General features: G+C 39.7%; 1 protein-coding gene across 3 annotated transcripts in view; it reads left to right on the top strand.

The window, feature by feature from the left end:
• kcnh7 (potassium channel, voltage gated eag related subfamily H, member 7) overlaps nt 1–15,826 on the top strand; it is a 104,093-nt gene extending 88,267 nt beyond the window's left edge. For all 3 annotated transcript variants that reach the window (XM_061904687.1, XM_061904686.1, XM_061904685.1), the window contains 3 exons: nt 510–737; nt 7,949–8,108; nt 15,193–15,826. In XM_061904687.1, the coding sequence (XP_061760671.1) occupies nt 510–737; nt 7,949–8,108; nt 15,193–15,379 (575 nt within the window). In that variant the 3' untranslated portion in view covers nt 15,380–15,826. The remainder of the gene's footprint in view (nt 1–509; nt 738–7,948; nt 8,109–15,192) is intronic.
• Nucleotides 15,827–21,132: the final 5,306 nt, after the last annotated feature.

The raw sequence follows: 21,132 nt of genomic DNA, 5'->3' as shown, positions 1-21,132 counted from the left end.
CTGGATTTATATTTAATGACTCCTACTTTGCAAAAATTGATTTATCACAGTCATATCCAAAAACAATTACAGTGATAAACGAAGGAGTACTGTACATAATTTGTAATGGGAATTTTTTCTTGGGTTGTCATGGTTCAGTTTTCTTCAGACCTTTTGAAACAAATTACAAAGGAATACTGAGATGCCACAATGTATGTACCGGTACATTTGTAATTCATTCAGACCTGCAGTGTTTTTTGTTCGATTCTGCAACAACCGTACTTATAGTTTTAGAGGAAATAGAGACTGCTATTTAAGGTATAGATCACATGTGTCAGCCTACTATAGATATCAGGCTGACACCTGGGATGAGTGTTATTGTGAATCCAACCTGCATATTTTAAAGAATATCTTAACCAAGAGCTGAGGTCAAATCATGACGCTTGTCTGTTTTTATATTAAAAAACATATAACATTCTACCATATAACAATACCTTTGTATCTTAGCATTCTGTGGTTTGATCTGCTAGGTTGGCAGCACGAGGAGCCTACAGCCACGTGCTGTAACGCCAACCAACGGGAAGTCATGGGCTCCTCCACCCCCACAGCCAAGCAGGACAAAGAGGAGAACCAGACGCCGGTCAGCGGTGAGGAGGAAAACGATCAAAAACCATTGTGTTCCGGTGCGCTGGGCTACCCAGTGGTTCAGGACCACTGGTCGGGCTTTGGGCTTGACAACACCCAGAACAACCCAAAAGGTAAGGAAGATGGCATCGTTCAAGCATTCAAAGGATTAATCAGATGATTACAGATGTTTATTTTTCGAACTATAAGATGCATTTGAAATCCTTTTTATCAAAAATCGTCACTGCGCCTTATAACCCGGTGCGCCACTATACATGTTCCTTCTGGTTCTTACCAAGCTTGAAGCAATTTTATTTGGTACAAGGTGTAATGAAAAGTGTGACCAGTAGATAGCAGTCACACATAAGAGATAGTATAGGCTGCAGGTTGACGTCCCTGTTCAATAAATGATGGCAGGCTAGCAGTACAGTTTAGCAAGCAAGCCCAAAATTTTGATGTTTCATTGAGAATATAGAACATTACACGCGGCTCACAAAAGTCTGTCAAAATATTTTAGTACGACTTTAGTAAGCTACGAAGCCGCACCGCTGAGCATTACGGCTACTGTAGTCAGACGTACCGTGCTTCAAGACACTGATATTATTATGGTGTGTGCAAGGACCCCAAAATGGCACCAATTAGGAGACAAAAAATCACTTTTCTTACATATTTGTACCTGCTGATGTGTATCTGAGATCTGCATAGGAAAATTTGCGCTGGTCTTCCATTGTTGTCTGTCACATAGTAAATAAGCGTTTTATTTTTCTCTATCTTGTTGTGGGCTTTCATCCTCTGCTGTTCCCATTTCTAATATAAAATAGTGTATACTTCCAACTTATAACGGTCATTAGACTGGATATTGACCGGTCTAGCAAAGACGAGGGGGAGAAGACGCTGTTTAAGTGGAGCCAAAACCAACCACAAAATTGCGCATCCTTAAGCAAGTGTCAGAAAGAGGATTGCAGATGATCTGTAAAACATAATCTGCAAAAATTTGACCAAAGAACCACCACCACATGTTATGTAGACCACAAGGAAGTGTTTTAAATGTAGAATGAAAAATCATAGTACAACCCCTTTAATGCGCCTCATACATGTAATCCGGTGGTCTTTTGTATAAAGATTAGAGATGTCCGATGAATGCTTTAAAATGTAATGTTGGAAATATTCTGTATCAGCTTCAAAAAGTAAAATTAATTACTTTTTAAAATGCCGCTGTACGGAGCGATACACGGACGTAAGAAGAAGTACAGAGCAGATGCGTCCCCAAGTCAGCAGCTCCTCCCCTCTTCCCTCTCCCACACATAATACAGACGTTGCAGCTTGAGAGGTTTACTTGCGATGCTTGATGACCTCATCAAACCGCCGCGAGCGCAGCATAACAACAACAAGAGTGTGTTGTTGCCGGTGCTGTAGCCATGGCTAACAATCGAGTTTGCTCGGTGACTGACTAAACGACACCATGTCTATGGTTTGGGATTATTTTAAAGTGTGTCTGACAGATAAAAAACTGGCAATTTGCAATGACTGCAAAAAGTTGGTTATACGAGGAGGAACCAAGACGTCTTCCTCTAATACGAGCAATTTGATCTCCCACCTCTTCAAGAATCATAAGGAGATACACGATGAATACAAGTGGAAGATGGATGAAAAGCAAACACCGAAAAAAAGTAGTACCATACAGTTGTCACTTAATGACTCCGCTGAGAAAAAACTAAAATATAACAAAAACATCCCCAAGGCGAAAGCCCATGTTGTATTCAGGGACAACACACGCAATATGGTAAAAACTACGGTGGAGTTTGGATGACGCACACTTTGCAGCTTGCAGTGAGCGGAGCTGCCCTGTCTCAACGCAGCATTTCAGAAGCTCTGGCTGACTGCTAAGCCACTTCAAGCACTCACCACTAGCTTGCAGCACATTTGTGTTACTCATACAATACGTTAGCGCAGGACAGATTGAGCCCAGTTTACGATTTCCTGTTATACAATATATCAGGCAGTCTTGCACTAAAAGGAGGACTATGTTAGTGTTTACTTTATTACTCTAGTTTACTCTGGACTGAAGCTGTTTGCCTTCATGTTCTTTTGAGGCATGTTTAAAAAAAATATTGCACTTTGTGAAAGTCAAAGTATAGTATTTCTCATAGTTTTAGTGGGTGTCAGGATTATCTCTGGGAGAGCATGTCCCAAATTCCAAGCTGCTGTTTTGAGGCATATAAAAAAAAAAAAAAAAAAATATGGCAGTGCCATGTTGGCACTTTTTTCCACAACTTGAGTTGATTTATTTTGGAAAACCTTCTTACATTGTTTAATGCATCCAGCGGGGCATCAAAACAGAATAAGGCATAATATTGTGTTAATTCCACAACTGTATATATCGGTATCGGTTGATATCGGAATCGGTTATTAAGAGTTGGACAATATCGGACATCTCTAATAAAGATAGACCTGAAAATACTCGCTCATCGACAGCGCACCTTATAAATCGGTGCACCCTACGGTCGGAAAAATACGGTACAAACAGTTATGACCACTGACATAATGTTCAGTGTTGGTAGTAACAAATTTAGAGTATACGGCAGTATTTTTATTATTATTATTTTTTCAGTGACAAGCAGAGGTGGGTAGAGTAGCCAGAAATTGTACTCAAGTAAGAGTACTGTTACTTTAGAGATGTATTACTCAAGTAAAAGTAAGAAGTAGTCACCCAAATATTTACTTGGGTAAAAGTAAAAAGTATGTTGTGAAAAAACTACTCAAGTACTGAGTAACTGATGAGTAACCTGTTCGTTTAATGATTACGGCGACAAATAATGCACAAAAAAGTAAAAATAGCAATGAGCAAATTCAGAGCCAGGAATATCTCTTAAGCAACTAAAACTATATTATATATTAAATAATAATACATTAAAATAAAATAAAATTAAGGCAAATTAAGCCACAATAACTCAACAGGACCATAGGCTCAGTAGGCATTCATTGATTGATTGATTGAAACTTGTATTAGTAGATTGCAGTACAGTACATATTCCGTAGAATTGAACACTAAATGGTAACACCCCAATAAGTTTTTCAACGTTAATCAATTACTTAATAAATGACCAAGTCGAGGTGATCTACCTCATATATACATATACACACACACATATCATATATATACATACCTTTATGTATACAGTATATAATTTATATTTATTGATTTTGCCGTTTTTGTTCACATGTTAAAGGTGTTTTAATGAATGTACATGCATGTTTAACATATAGATTACTATCTTTAATGAAGACAAAAATATAAGTTGGTGTATTACCTGATTCTGATGACTTGCATTGATTGGAATCAGACAGTAGTGCTGATAACGTCCCGGTTTTCAAATGGAGGAGAAAAAAAGTTCTTCCTTCCTGTCTAATACATCATTAAAGTCGTTGGTTTTTGGCATCTTATTTGTCCAGCTTCCATATTCGTTTTTATACACTTTACAACAAATACATTGGCGGCAAACTCCGTAGTTTGCTAGCTTGTTTGCTCTGGCTATCGGAGACTCTTATTTTATTAGCGCAGGCGCGATGGAGCGGCACTTTTATTGTGAAGACAGGAACTGTGCGATCAGTCTTTAGGCTTTCGACGGGAAGTACGGTTGAAATAAAAAGTGTCTTTTTTCCTTTACACTTTTTATTGATTGGTTGATGGATTGAAACTTTTATTAGTAGATTGCACAGTACAGTACATATTCCGTACAGTTGATCACTAAATGGTAACACCCCAATAAGTTTTTCAACATGTCGGGTTCTACGTGTGACGGTCACGTGACCGCCTGGCTCTGTTTGATTGGTCCAACGTCACCAGTGACTGCATGTGATTGGTGAAACGCAAGCATTCGTATCCTACTTTGAATGCGTGTCTGACAAAATCAAAACAAACAAAGCGTGCATTAACAGATCGATAAAAAAAAGTAGAAGTAGAGAGTAGCGACCTGATTGTAGATAAATGGAGCGGAGTAAAAGTAGCGTTTCTTCTCTATAAATATACTCAAGTAAAAGTAAAAGTATGTTGCATAAAAACTACTCTTAGAAGTACAATTTATCCCAAAAGTTACTCAAGTAGATGTAACAGAGTAAATGTAGCGCGTTACTACCCACCTCTGGTGACAAGTAATCTAATTAATTACCGTACTGAGAATGTGAAGTGGCTCCTTACTACAGTTCGGTTTATTGAAGCACAAGATGTCAGGTTTTGTCCACACATCAGCTGCATGCAGAGAGAATGTATAGATGTGCAGATCAAGCCCTGCTCATGCTGGCTTGCTGCATGTTCTGACTGAAACACAGCAATAACATGATATTTGAGATGAGTCGCAGCCAGGGAATTTCAAAGGTAGCGTTCTCAAACTGTTAATACCAGCACTACATTTCGCTCATTTTATGTAACATGCACTCAATGTCCATGAAGAAAGTGTTTATCCATGTCAGCCTAAAGCTACTCAATTCTTATTAGGGGTGTGGGAAAAAATGTATTCAAATTTGAATTGCGATTCTCACAATGTGCGATTCGGAATCGATTCTCATTTTTAAAAAAAATTCGATTTTATTATTATTTTTTTATTTATTTTTATTTTTTTATATCAACCCAACAAAACAATACACAGCAATACCATCACAATGCAATCCAATTCCAAAACCAAACCTGACCCAGCAACACTCAGAACTGCAATAAACAGAGCTATTGAGAGAAGACACAAACATGACACAGAACAAACCAAAAGTAGTGAAACAAAAATGAATATTATCAACAACACTATCAATAGTAGTTATAATTTCAGCATAGCAGTGATTAAAAATCCTTCATTGACATTATCATTAGACATTTTTACAAATAAAAAAAAGAACAATAGTGGCTTACACTTGCATCGCATCTCATAAGCTTGACAACACACTGTGTCCAATGTTTTCACAGTTGATAAAACATTGTCCTTTACAATTATAAAAGCTTTTTACAAAAATCTACTACTCTGCTTGCATGTCAGCAGACTGGGGTAGAGCCTCCTGAAATTCTATGTATTGAATGAATAGAGAATCCTTTTAAATCAGGAAAAAATCGTTTTTGAATCAAAAATCGTGTTGAATTAAAAAAAGAATAATCGATTTTGAATCGAATCGTGACCCCAAGAATCGATATTGAATCGAATCGTGGGACACCCAAAGATTTGCAGCCCTAATTCTTATGCAGCGCCTCACATCAACACATGCCAACATGACACTTGTTGCTGCTGCTAATCCAAGGCCAAATGCTGCCAATGTTTTTTTTAAATAAGATTCACTACATTTTGGAATTTGGATTAATCATGATTAGTCACAGATGATTACTCGCTTGCAGGATTAAAATGAGCAAAGAAAAGACCCTAATAGTTGTACACAAAAGCAATGTTTATGTCAGATTGTCATCCAAGAACATTTTTAAATGTTTTACTTGAATGTATATCATTAATTTGCACAAAGTGGTAAACTGTTTTTAAGTTATTGCGGGCTGTATTTTAGTATACAGGTGCAGAGAACTGCTCTATTTAAAGGCCAAATGTTCCTTTGTGGCATTTTACCTACCGTATTGGGTTTTGTACTGTCAATATTCTAACATTGTTACTTTACGGAATATACATTTTTTGTACATTTTTATTTCTATGCATATCATATTGCACACTGCAATATATTGAGATCAGATATGTGCCAAATGTTCTAAAATACTGAATATACTGTTTTTATTCTTCTAATCAAGGGGTGTCAAACTCAAATACAGATTGGGCCAACATTTAAAACTGAACAAACCCACGGGCCAATGTTGAACAAATTAACCTTTTAATAGGGACCCAAACAAGTTTTGCATTTAATATTGAACAAGCAAGGCTTATATAACTTTATAGTGACATGTTAAATTGAGTTTTAAATAATAATAATAATTTAAAAATATCAATCGCATATCAAATAAAATTTAAATACAATTTGAATGCCTCTTTTCTATTTGCAGCCCTCTGAGGTAAATATCAAAATAAAAATGTTCCACCGGCTAATAATACATTTGCAAATAAATAACAATAATGAATGAATCAAACATTCAGGCCTTGAAGTAGCAAGAGAAAGTGCATGAGTAACATGTTAATTATTTCTTGGGGAGGTCGGAGGGGTATATTGTATTGTCCCCGGAAGAGTTAGTGCTGCAAGGGGTTCTGGGTATTTGTTCTGTTGTGTTTATGTTGTGTTACGGTGCCGATGTTCTCCCGAAATGTGTTTGTTATTCTTCTTTGGTGTCGGTTCAAAGTGTGGTGCATATTTGTAACAGTGTTAAAGTTGTTTATACGACCACCCTCAGTGTGACCTGTATGGCTGTTGAACAAGTATGCGTTGCATTCACTTGTGTGCGTGTGTGTGTGTAAAAGCCACATATATTATGTGACTGGGTTGGCACGCTATTTCTATGTAGGAAAAGTGACGACAGGTTGTAGAGGACGCTAAAGGCAGTGCTGTTAAGGCACGCCCCCAATATTGTCGTCCGGGTGGAAAACGGGAGAAATTCGGAAGAATGGTTGCCCCGGGAGATTTTAGGGAGGGTCACTGAAATGTGGGAGTCCCGGAAAATCGGGAGGGTTGGCGAGTATGAGTATTATGTGGTGTTACAGAGGCACCGCCGCTGTATAAACCTGGCGGGCGAGCTCTAATGTTAATTTCATATTGCCTCAAGGGCCAAATAAAAATACACCCATGCTCTAATCAGTGAAAAAAACATAATTTGTATATTATTGAACATATACAATGACGAAATGATACATTACGTCACAGTTACTTTGCTGAGTAACTAATTACTTTTACAGTGAGGTAACTGAGTTACTAACTCAATTACATTTGGGAGAAATAATTTGCATTTATTTACATTTTTATGTAAGATGACCAACACTGATAATGCTATACTTTTCTCCTGTTTGCAAATTGTAGTATTTTAGTAAAATACCACATTTACTGTTGAGGGCTCATGATGGTTGAGAGAGACTATAACTCAAGAAACACAACAGGAAACTTACCAGGCAGATAAGCGAGGTCAGATTAAGTCATACCAAAGACTATAAAAATTGGACCCATTACTTCCCTAGTTGGCACTCAGCATCAAAGGTTGGAATGGGGGGTTAAATCACCAAACTGATTCCCGGGCGCGGCACCGCTGCTGCCCACTGCTCCCCTCACCTCCCAAGGGGTGAACAAGTGGATGGGTCAAATGCAGAGGACAAATTTCGCCACACATAGTCTGTGTGTGACAAGCATTGGTACTTTAACTTCAACTTAATGCACATTTTTCCAACAGAGATGCCTGCAGACGAGGGGACATATTCAGCTTGCAGTGTTGAGGGGGAGGTAGCGTCACCGTGTCAAGCCATGCCAGCTCGGAAGGGCAGCGGCGACACAGATCTCAACTATATAGAGGTGGACCAAAGGCTGGACCTGCTGCAGCGCCACCTCAACAGGTATTCATAGAAGCCAAGGGTCTACTGGTACTTCTTTGTTGGTCTGTCTGAGTGGGAAAACACAACCATCAAGCAGAGATGATGAATATAAATGATGAAAATTACGGAAATAGTGTACGCACCTTTTTTGTTGTAAAATTCAAGTCTGATAACATACACATTTTAGGCAACGTTATTTTATTCTTGAACAAAATTACTCAACTGAAAAAAACTCATTTGAATAAGAACTGAAAGTAAGAAGAGTGAGTTTTAGCATAAAAATGAGCAAACAAATGAAATATATTTTCGCTAATAATAAATAGCATGTTGACATTAAACACAGCACAGTGATTGTACAAAAAATATTTCTAAAATAAATATATCCCTCCATCCATTTTCTACCGCTTATTCCTTTTTGGGGTCGCTGGTGCCTATCTCAGCTACAATCGGTCAGAAGTCGGCGTACACCCTGGACGAGTCGCCGCATCATCGCAGGGCCAATACAGACAATAAATATAATCCCCCAAAAATATTTATATCAAAATTATTATTCGATTTGAATCCCCAGTCATACTGTAGTTAAAACACCATTGACTACAGAAAACTTCAGGAGTAAACTTACTTGTTCTCACGGACTGCAGAAGATGTGGTTGATGCAACTTCTGTTTTAAGATAACGTGACTGAATGAAATTACAAGGACACCACTGAACTGTATATTTTAAACAAATTGTTGATGTTTTTTTTCAGGAAAATAAACTGAAAATATAGTTGACACAAATATGTAACATTATGAAGGATTTAAATGCTTAGATTTCACGGTGAAGTTTACTTTTAGGATTTCAGTTTTTTGTGTTGAAGGTAGATTGAAGTGCAGTGCTTAATTTCCTGCTGGCTCCACTTTGGACGGGACTCTCGCTACTATATTGGATCCACTTTGGACTAGACTCTCACCATTATGTTAGATCCACTATGGATTGGACTTTCACAATATCATGTTAGACCCGCTCGACATCCTTTGCTTTCGGTCCCCTAGGGGGGGTTAACCACATATACGGTCCTCTCCAAGGTTTCTAATAGTCATCATTGTCACTGTCACCGATGTCCCACTGGGGTGAGTTTTTCTTGCCCTTATGTGGGCTCTACTGAGGATGTCTTTGTGGTTTGTGCAGCCCTTTGAGACACTTGTGATTTAGGGCTATATAAAAAACATTTATTGATTGATTGCTTAATTATGTCATCAGAAAATGGATGGATGAATGTGCAGGACGCTTAATTAATACATTTTGTCGAGGGGGGCGTGGTTAAGAGGGGAGGAATATATTTACAGCTAGAATTCACCAAGTCAAGTATTTCATGTATATATATATATATATATATATATATATATATATATATATATATATATATATATATATACTGTATATAAGAGAAATACTTGAATTTCAGTTTTCATTTATTTACACATATACACGCATATAACACTCATCTACTCATTGTTGCGTTAAGGGTTGAATTGTCCATCCTTGTTCTATTCTCTGTCACTATTTTTCTAACCATGTTGAACACCCTCTCTGATGATGCATTGCTGTGTGGCACGCACAAAAGTGCTTTCATCAAATGCACTAGAGTCTGGAATCTTCCATCTCTCCCTGGCATGGCCCAAAACCAATCAATCTTTGCTTCCTGAGGAAGATCTTCACTGCCAAACACTTTGTAGTCCAGTACTTCTACCCGGAGGCTATCCAGGTCCAATCGCAGCTGCGGCTTGGAACTTACAAGCGTATTTCTTCATCTTACTCGTCGTCGGCGTCGCCATGGCTGTATCTTCCTCGTTTTTCTGCACTCTCTAAAAGCCGTAGATGTTATTGTGACATATGCATGTACAGTAGATGGCAGTATTGTTCTGTTTAAGAGTGTCACAGCATTGCTGTTTACGGCAGACGAACTGCTTCACGGTAGACGAAAACGTGACTGATGGTGTTGTGTGTTGTTACCGCGCTGGGAGGACGTTAATGAAACTGCCTAACAATAAACCCACAAAAGAAACCAAGAACTCGCCCTCGATCATTCTACAGTTATGACGTCATTGAGTCCGACCACGCCCACCCCCCCACCTCCTGAAATCAGAGGCCTCAAGGTTGGCAGGTGTGTTTCACACGTAAGTCGCTCCGGAGTATATGTTGCACCCCTGGCCAAACTATGAAAAAAACTGTGACTTATAGTCCAAAAAATACAGTATATGCTGTAGCGACTGACAGCTGCTTTGTGATAGCGTCTTGCAACGTCAGCACAGCATTATCAGTAGTACCCCTCTCCTTCCTGTAGGCAAACTGGAGAGGGTGTAGTTTCACTTGGCCATGTTGTGGTTAAAATAACAACTAAAACTCTCTCCATGGTTTTTACACAAGTTGGGGGTAATGGCAATAGGCTTACAATCTTCTGGCTTGGGTTTTTTGGTATGGCCTTATGATGCAACTTTTACAAGACTAGGGCACACCTGGGGCAGCATGGTGAAACAGAGGGTAGTGCATGTGCCTAACAATACAAAGGTCATGAGTTTTGATCCTGGGCTTGGGATCTTTCTGTTTGCATGTTCTCCCCATGACTGCATGGGTTTCCTCAGGGTACACCAGCTTCCTCCCACTTTTAAAGACATGCACCTGGGATAGGTTGATTGGCAACATTAAATGGTCCCTAGTGTGTGAATGTGAGTGTGAATGTTGTCTGTCTATGTGTGTTGGCCCTGTGATGAGGTGGCGACTTGTCCAGGGTGAACCCTGCCTTCCGCCCGAATGCAGCTGAGATAGTCTCAAGCACCCCCCCACGACCCTGAAAGGGACAAGCGGAGAAAATGGATGGATGGATGGATGGGCACACCTGTGACAAGAAAGGAAATTAAACAGCTTTGAAAAGACTCAATTCACCTGCAGAGCACAGTCCTTAAATAGACTGGTTTTCAGGTCGTCTGGGCCAGTTGCCTTGTTTGGCTTCAGTTTAAAGATATTTTTAGCCACAGGCATCCTCAGGGATGGCTGTGGGTGCTCCTGATCCACTTTATCAGATCTGCAGAGGAATTGATTCAACTTCAGTGTCTACAAGAAGTAAAGACTGGATGTCCATTAATTTTTCCTCATTTAAATTACAAAAAAACTGAGCTCATAGTGTTTGGCAAGTCTGATCTTTTTCTGACCTGAACAGTGCCCTTGGTCCACTGCAGTCCTACTGTCGCTCTTATGCAAAAAGTCTTGGTGTTTTTATTGATGACTCTTTTAAACTTGACAAGCAAATAAGCTCAGTGGTAAAAACTGCTTTCTGCAGCTTAGAGTACTTCAGAAGGTCAAACATTACCTGCCCATAAAGTAGTTAGAAACAGTGGTGCATGCACTGATAACATCCAGTTTTTACAAATGTAACTCTATGTACATTGGCTTTAATCAGTCTTGCACTCGCTGCTTACTACTTGTCCAAGCGCAGCTGCACGCCTGCTCACAGTAACGAGGACACATGACCACATCACTACTGTACTGGTTTCTCTCCGCTGGCTATCTGTTGTTTTTAGAATTCAGTTTTAGATTTGATTTGTTTTTATATCCCTCCATGGGTTCAGCTTATACCATATTTTCCGGACCTGCCGTTGAATGGTCTATTTTTTATCTTTTTTATATATATATAAGGCGCACCGGATTATAGGGCGCATTAAAGAGGTATATTATAATTCTGTTTTTCGAAATGGAAAACACTTCCTTGTGGTCTACATAACATGCAATGGTGGTTCTTTGTCAACATGTTGTATAGATTATGTTTTACAGATCATCTTCTAGCCGCTGTGTGACTGTCGCTTCCGGATGCGTCGTTTTGTGGGCGGTCTTATTTACGTGGCTTACCTTTAAGCAGCGTCTTTTCCCCGTCATCTTTATTGTAGTTGTGTAGCGTGCAAGGACGGGCGTGGAAGAAGTGTCAAAAGATGGAGCTAACTGTTTTACTTACATTCAGATTTTACAACGGAGCAGCATCTCCTCATCTGTAAACAACACCGGAAATGTGTCCCGTGAAAAACTGTTCGATCAGAATTCTTTAATAACTTTAAGTTCCTTTGGTGAATAATATAAACTCACTACACCGGTATGTTTTAGCACTTTTATGGCAAGTTTACTGACAGATATATGTAAGAACTTTGCCCTACTTATTATTAGAAATGTCAACAGTGGAGGATGAATGTCCCATAACAAGAAGATAGAGAAAAATAAAAAGCGTATCGACTACGGTGTCGGCACGGACTACAAAGCCAGAGGCGCGCAAATTTCTAGGATTTATGCAGATCGCAAATACAGATCAGCAGGTACCAGAAGGTAAGAAAAGTTTCTTTTGCATAATACTGCGAAACTAATTGCCGGATATGTCTTACCTTATACACACACCACAATAATACTCGTTTGTTGAAGCACATCAAGCGGTGCGGCTTAATAGCTTACCAAAGTCGTACTAAAACATTTTGATATATTTTTTAGACACAGTGTGTAATGTTTTATATTTTCAATGGAACATATAAATTGTTGGTGTTGTTTAGAGGCCATGTAAGAGTGTCCGCCCTGAGATCGGTAGATCGTGAGTTCAAACCCCGGCCGAGTAGACTATAAAAATAGGGACCCACTGCCTCCCTGCTTGGCACATATCAAGGGTTGGAATTGGGGGGTTAAATCACCAAAATGATTCCCAAGCGTGGCCTCGCTGCTGCTCACTGCTCCCCTCGCCTCCCAAGGGGTGGAACAAGGGGATGGGTCAAATGCAGACAGTGTTTTTTAACCACTATCAGTGGTACTTTAACTTTACTTGAGTCATTGCCATCTTAGTGCAGCCTACACTTATCTCTTATGTTTGACTGCCATCTACTTGTCACATTTATCATTACATCGTGTACCAAATAAAATAGATGGGTAAGCTCAACCAAAATTATTCCTTACATTAAGCGCATCGGGTTAAAAGGTGCCTTGTCGAGTTTTGAGGAACAACAAATTAATTTAAGTGCGCCTTATAGTCCGGAAAATACAGTATATTTGACCTACTTATTCTGGCTAAGGTCAGATGATCTTAGCCAGAGCTCTAAGGTCATCTGACCAGTGCATCTTAGAAGGCCCAAGGTGGAGAGTGCAGACTAGAGGAGACAAAGCTTTTGTAATTGCAGGCCTTAAACTTTCAAACACTCTGAATCTCAGAGTGAAAACATCTCTCCTTACTTTCAAATCTTCTTTAAAAACTCACTTATTTTAGCTGGCGTTGGACACCAGATGAGCTGGACATATGTAATGACATTTTTATCTTTTTCTTTATATCCAATAACTGTGTTATATATATATTCTGTATTTATTGGGACTTTTGTGACACCTTGTTTTTTTTTTTTTTTACAAATTTTTCATTAGTTTTAACTGTATTTTATATACAAAGTGTTTTGTGCCTATTGTTTTTTTGATTGTTTTTTCTCCATATTTTAATATTTTATGAGATAGGCTCCAGCACCCTCCGCAACCCCAAAAAAAGGGACAAGCTGTAGAAAATGGATGGATGGATTTTAATCTATACAGCATTTCGGGGCAGTAGTCTGTTTTATAAATGTGCGATATGAATATATCTACATTGACTTTGTTCACCTAAGTTTGAAGCAAAGATTGTAATACTTTAAAGTCAACTTTGGTGAGGCATGTTTTAAAGCAGCACTTTCTCCACGGCGCGTCATTGTTTAAAGCGTCACCTTTATTGGTAGTTTTGAAGGCCAAATACCTCGATAATGAACTTCTTGCACCCTCCTTCTTAACTTGTCAAAATGCATTTTTTTTTCGCCATTGTTTCTTTCCAACCCGTTTCTGCTTGTATACGCAGGTGTGTGTGTGTGTGTGTGTGTGTGGACACTATAGATGCGCAGATAGGCAATTATATCATCCGCATCCGCATCACCAAAGTCGTCATCCACCCGAACCAAAATTTTATCAGGACCGTGCCCGCCCGCCAACCGCCCGCTAAATTACATCAGAGGTTGTCCGCCTTTACCACTCACAGAGCTATTTAAACCTGTTTCACAGAGTAATGAAGACAATTAGAGCCGCTAACTATCCTGCGTCAATCCAATAGCGTTCATCCTGATTACAACAATATGGGTGTGCTGTGATGCCATTGCCTTAGACGCCTTCAACAACATGTAAGAACCGATTGTTGGTCCGGCAACATGTTGTGTTTAGCTTCAGCAATTACACGTTCAAGATTGAAAGGCATACTGGGTGATACAGAGTACACTGATGGTTGTGATATAAACAACTTTAACACTTACTAATATGCGCCACGCTGTGAAGCCACACACTGCTAGCTGGGTGTATAAAATAGTCAGGAAGTGTCATGAATACAAAGGATTATGGGTATTTGCTGTGTTGCGTTTATGTTGTGTTACTGTGAGGATGTTCTCCCGAAATGTGTTTGTCGTTCTTAATTGGTGTGGCTTCACAGCGTGGCGCATATTACTAAGAGTGTTAAAATTGTTTATATCACAACCAGTAGTGTACTCTGTGTCACCCAGTATGCCTTGCAGTCGTGTGCGTGTTGCTGCGGAAGCCACACACAACATGTTGCTGGACTTGCAAGCAGATCGTACATGTTGTAGAAGGCGACAAAGCCAATGGCTTCATAGCACGCCCTAATACTTATTATCTGGGTGACTACCGCCAGCCATTCAGGATAATAATAGCGTCTCTTTTTGTCGTCATCGCTTTATGACACGGGTCTTAAATGGCAGTTCGAATGGCAAAGGATACCGATCACAGAACCATGCATATCAAATATTTCCGGATTGTTCAACCGCCACCCGGCCTAATTAAAATCAATTTTTTCGTTATGTCAACCGCAAACCGCGCATCTCCAGTAGACACACTCAACATGCGCCTCGGCTCTGTATGTCACTGCCCCATGGCAACATGCGGTTAAAAAAAAATAGTGCCAGTGTTTTTCAAAGGCAGTATAGTTTTGTTTTTAATTAATTAGTACCGCGGTACTTTATCAGTCCATGCAAACCTCAAGTAAATCATAAAGATCCATGTTTCGTTGTGGTCTTTGCTGTTCCAGGCTGGAGTCCCAGATGACAACAGACATCCAGGCCATCCTCCAAATCCTCCAGAGGCAAAGCACAGCTGGTCCTCCTTCCTACAGCACCGTTAGCTCCAGCCCCGAGTACCAGAGGCCGACCATCAGGGTGCAGCCAGCGTCGGCCACACAGGCAGATCTCAACCTAAGTCGTGCTCTGGTAGACTAGACAGCACACGGCCATCATTTGTAGTTGAATTACTTTTAGTCACTCTCTGTGGGTCCTGGTGTGTTAAATGCCAGATTGTAAGAAACCTTCACATTCCTGATCCACAGAGTCTTCCAGAAGATTACTGGACTATCAGGATGATGAGCAGATAGTCCCATCCTTAGTTCTATTGAACTACATCAATGCCAAAGTTGTCTTCAGATCGACAATTCACTGCCTAGCAGCGAGGTATCATCATTTGCTTCTGACTCGGGCTTCCTGGGAGGTATAGTAGTTTTTTGTAACCTCCTAAAACAACAGACTTTCTCTCAAGCTTGACTCAGGGTCTAAAAATGACTGAATATGCAATTGAACAAAAAAAAACTTTATTCCATTCTTTTCCTCCAGCCGTTCCTAATGAACAATATTAATGTCTTCTACTATACATGTGTGTATGTATATATATATATATATGTGTATATATATATATATATATATATATGTGTATACATATATATATATATATGTATACATTACACACTATTTGATTGTGTAGTAAGTTTACCCTTACAAAGACTATAGATATATATATATATATATATATATATATATATATATATATATATATATATATATATGCCAGCGCCCCCCGCGACCCCGAAAGGGAATAAGCGGTAGAAAATGGATGGATATATATATACATGTATATATATATATATATATATATATATATATATATATATATATATATATATATATATATATATATATATGTGTGTGTATACATTACACACTATTTGATAGTGTAGTAAGTTTACCCTTACAAAGACTTGGACAAACTATATTGATCATTAGGGAAATTGTTGGACACAGTAATTTAATTAAAAGAGAAAATGACATCCCACACTTTGAAGGACTGTAAAAAGGAGGAAGAAATAATAAAAGTACAATAGACAACATCAACAACAAAGCGATAGTATATGACAGCAGCAATACAATGGGATGACAAAAAATGTAATTATAAGTAAAAACAACGTATTAATACACTAAAAACAAAGAAAGGTGTGGTAATGTTAAACAGTATAGCGATAAACGCAGTATTAACTATTACAGTACAGAGAGTGATTGTCCAGGTGGATGAAGTGGGGAATGAAGGAGTTCTTGTAGCGTTTACTGCGGGAGCAAAGCTGGAGGAGCCTGATGGACTATAAGCTCCGCTGTCCCTCAATTGTCTGGTGGAGCGGGTGGGCAGGATTCAGGGCCGACTCAACCTAAAGAGGAGCCCTGGGGACGAGGGAATTTTGCCTCAACAACCTTTCCCCCCGCTCAAAAACAGTTAAAGAAAAATATACCGTATTTTTCGGAGTATAAGTCGCACCTGCCGAAAATGCATAATAAAGAAGGAAAAAAACATATAAAAGTCGCACTGGAGTGTAAGTCGCAATTTTTGGGGAAATTTATTTGATAAAAGCCAACACCAAGAATAGACATTTGAAAGGCAATTTAAAATAAATAAAGAATAGTGAACAACAGGCTGAATAAGTGTACGTTATATGAGGCATAAATAACCAACTGAGAAGGTGCCTGGTATGTTAACGTAACATATTATGGTAAGAGTCATTCAAATAACTATAACATATAGAACAGTGGTCCCCAACCTTTTTGTATCCGCGGACCGGTCAACGCTTAATAATTAAAAACAATTTTTTTTTTTTTTTTTCCTTTGTCATGAAAAAGGGAGGTTTTTGTGGTTGGTGCACTAATTGTAAGTGTATATTGTGTTTTTTTATGTCGATTTAATTAAAAAAAAAAAAAATATATATATATATATATATATATATATATTTTTTTTTTAATAAAAATTAATTAAAAAAATATTCTGCGGCCCAGTACCAATCGGGCCACGGTGGTTGAGGACCACTGATATAGAACAATCTGTCACTCCTAATCGATAAATCCTATGAAATCTTATACGTCTAGTCTCTTAACGTGAATGAGCTAAATAATATTTTTGATATTTTACGATAATTTGTTAATTTTTTCACACATAAGTCGCTCCTGAATATAAAATATTTTTGATATTTTACGATAATGTGTTAATTTTTTCACACATAAGTCGCTCCTGAATATAAGTCGCACCCCCGGCCAAAATATGAAAAAAACTGCGACTTATAGTCCGAAAATTACGGTATATACATTTTTGTTCATGAATACATCTCCTTTGCAAAGGGCGCATGCTTGTCTCTGCGAGTGTAAAAGGAGCCAGTTCGATTTCAAGTAATGTGCTGGCCATCCAGGAGACTTTCCGCATTTTAGTTCAATAGTAGCATGCCGGTCTTTCACATGGGCGATGTAAAAACTATGCAACAGAGAAAAAGTGAGAGAGAGACGGGGAGAGCGTGAAAACATTCGCTAGAAATCCGTCAAAAATCGGGAGCTCCTAATTGCGTGGGGCCCCTAAGCCTCAGCCCAGGTAAGCCCGTGCATTAAGGCAGCCTTGGTAGGAAATAGTCTACTCATGCTCTTCTTATATGCCGCCTTGCTGTTGTCCTTCCAGTCCACATTGATGTTCAAGTGGAACCGGCACGATACAGGATGTTTTCCATAGCGTTGGTATTCTTTTCTAACTTCAGACTCAGGTTGAAGATCAAGTGCAGGATCGGAGTCAGACTCACAGCAGAAGTCCTCAGGAACCAGGAGTTGACGCAGTCCGGACCTGCTGACTTAGCTTGGTTGCCACTTATCAGTTGACCTGGTCAGGTGTCGAGAGTTACAGGACTGGCTTTGTCAGTGGGTATGGAAGTAGGGGCAGCCAAGAGTAACCGTTTGTAGACTCTTTCTAGACAGGGGTGATGGGAGGAGGACCTGCAGGGGTTGCAGTGATAAATCTATTGAAAAACACATTCTGAAACCCTCTTCTTGCTGCATGGCCTTGGTGTTAGAGCCAAGATAGAAATCCCACCGCCTCTCCTCTTACAGCTCAGGAGGTTGTACAGCCAGGTAGAGACACACTGTGGTCTGCATGTGGCCAATCTCTGTAAAGCACATAATACAGCTCACGTTCTCCATGCGAACATAAGGAACCGCAGGCTGGAATTTTCTCCTTGCTCTTTCATCTTTACACTGCTAGACTTTTGACAAGAACAAGAAAGTTTGATCACATTACGCCTGTACTGGCTCACCTGCACTGGCTTCCTGTGCACTTAAGATGTGACTTTAAGGTTTTACTACTTACGTATAAAATACTACACGGTCTAGCTCCATCCTATCTGGCCGATTGTATTGTACCATATGTCCCGGCAAGAAATCTGCGTTCAAAGGACTCCGGCTTATTAGTGATTCCCAAAGCCCAAAAAAAGTCTGCGGGCTATAGAGCGTTTCCGTTCGGGCTCCAGTACTCTGGAATGCCCTCCCGGTAACAGTTCGAGATGCTACCTCAGTAGAAGCATTTAAGTCTCACCTTAAAACTCATTTGTATACTCTAGCCTTTAAATAGACTCCCTTTTTAGATCAGTTGATCTGCCGTTTCTTTTCTTTTTCTTCTATGTCCCACTCTCCCTTGTGGAGGGGGTCCGCTCCGATCCGATCTGGTGGCCATGTACTGCTTGCCTGTGTATCGGCTGGGGACATCTCTGCGCTGCTGATCCACCTCCGCTTGGGATGGTTTCCTGCTGGCTCCGCTGTGAACGGGACTCTCGCTGCTGTGTTGGATCCGCTTTGGACTGGACTCTCGCGACTGTGTTGGATTCATTATGGATTGAACTTTCACAGTATCATGTTAGACCCGCTCGACATCCATTGCTTTCATCCTCTCCAAGGTTCTCATAGTCATCATTGTCACCGACGTCCCACTGGGTGTGAGTTTTCCTTGCCCTTATGTGGGCCTACCGAGGATGTCGTAGTGGTTTGTGCAGCCCTTTGAGACACTAGTGATTTAGGGCTATATAAGTAAACATTGATTGATTGATTGATTGACACTGGCACTGCATTGCATGCCCTTTTTCTGCAATTCCACGGGAATATGCGACCGCGCTCCAAACAACGCTAGAGGTTTGGACAGCGCAAGCAGTTTGATCGCGTAAACAGAGTGCAGCCAAACATAACTAGGCCCTCCAAAAAAGAAAAGTATCTTGAACACACAAAAACGCCCGAGAGCCTTGCTAAGTGGTTTGTGGGATGAAGATAAGTTGGAAAAAACAAGAACACGCTGAAAAATACACCAGGAATAAGTCTCTGGTTTAGGCGCACATCAAAGATTGTCCTCGTGGTAGATTTTTTCAAAATAAAAGAAACACGAAAGTAAGGTTATTAGGATAGAATGGCATAGGATATGACAGCAACTTGAGGGTACCAGGTTCGATTCCCGCTTCCACCATCTTGGTCACAGTCCTTGTGTCCTTGGGCAAGGCACTTCACCCACCTGCTCCCAGTGCCACCCACACTGGTTTAAATGTAACTAAGATCATGAGTTTCACTAAGTAAAGTGCTTTGAGTCACTAGAGACAATCGCTGCCAAAATATAATTTACACTTCACATGGGATTGGATAGCACTTTTTTTGTTATTGTGAATTGTGAATTATATTTATATAGCGCTTTTCTCAAGTGACTCAAAGCGCTTTACATAGTGACACCCAATATCTAAGTTACATTTAAACCAGTGTGGGTGGCACTGGGAGCAGGTGGGTAAAGTGTCTTGCCCAAGGACACAACGGCAGTAACTAGGACGGCAGAAGCGGGAATCGAACCTGGAACACTCAAGTTGCTGGCACGGCCACTCTACCAACCGAGCTATGCCGCCCCCCGTCATTGCACTTCAAAAGTACAACAAAATTGCATTTTCAGCAGAGAGCCTTTGAAAAGCAGGACAGGAGCAGCTTTGGCGGCGCCCCGTAAAAGGTTTGGAAAATAGTAAACATGAGGAAAAGAGGAGGAGAAAAAAAAACAAGTCCCAAACTAAACTTCTGGAGGCGGGGGTGTTTAGTAAGAGACCAGGAAAAAAACTCAATAACAAAGCACATAAACATATTACGACATACAACTGGAGACTTGCAATGAGGGGCATTTAGAATTAGATTGAGATTAGTAAGTATATGATGTCCTACTGAGCAGCAGTCATTGTGACCCCACTTGAAACACACAAATGAGTCCTTTGCCTTTAAGGGAGTACTTCTAATAATAAATTACGGGCATAAAATACACCTGTCAGACAAACATTATCTTCTATTCAAACCTCTACACCAGGGGTCAGGAACCTTTTTGGCTGAGAGAGCCATGAAAGCCAAATATTTTAAAATGTATTTCCGTAAGAGCCATGTAATATTATTAACACCGAATACAACTGTCAGGTTCAAACACTGATGACATTTATTAAACAGACAAGAAGCAAGGAATTAAACAGAGACAGGAATCAATTTAGCTCAATGAGGAGAGAAACCCGTAGACCTGTACCCTTGTACAATTCTACGCCTCCTCGTTCATTTGGACAACAACTAAATGTGTGCATCTGCAATTCTTTTTAATGACATTGTTATTCTGAAGTTAGCTATACTTTTGACCATTAATGCGACTTCTTGAACAAGTGTGTTAGAAACAGATAGATGGATTAAAATGCATGAGAATGTTTTATATTTTGAAGAATATTTTTAACACTGTGATTACCAGCGGAATTAATAAATACTTACCCTGGTAAGCAACGTCAGCTAAGATTTATCTGGGAGCCAGGTGCGGTCATCAAAAGAGCCACATCTGGCTCAAGAGCCATAGGTTCCCTACC

The sequence above is a fragment of the Nerophis ophidion genome, linkage group LG06, assembly GCF_033978795.1.
Source record: "Nerophis ophidion isolate RoL-2023_Sa linkage group LG06, RoL_Noph_v1.0, whole genome shotgun sequence".
Lineage (NCBI taxonomy): Eukaryota > Metazoa > Chordata > Actinopteri > Syngnathiformes > Syngnathidae > Nerophis > Nerophis ophidion.
Note: the sequence above shows the minus strand (reverse complement) of the source record. Positions and strands in the feature narration are given on the sequence as shown.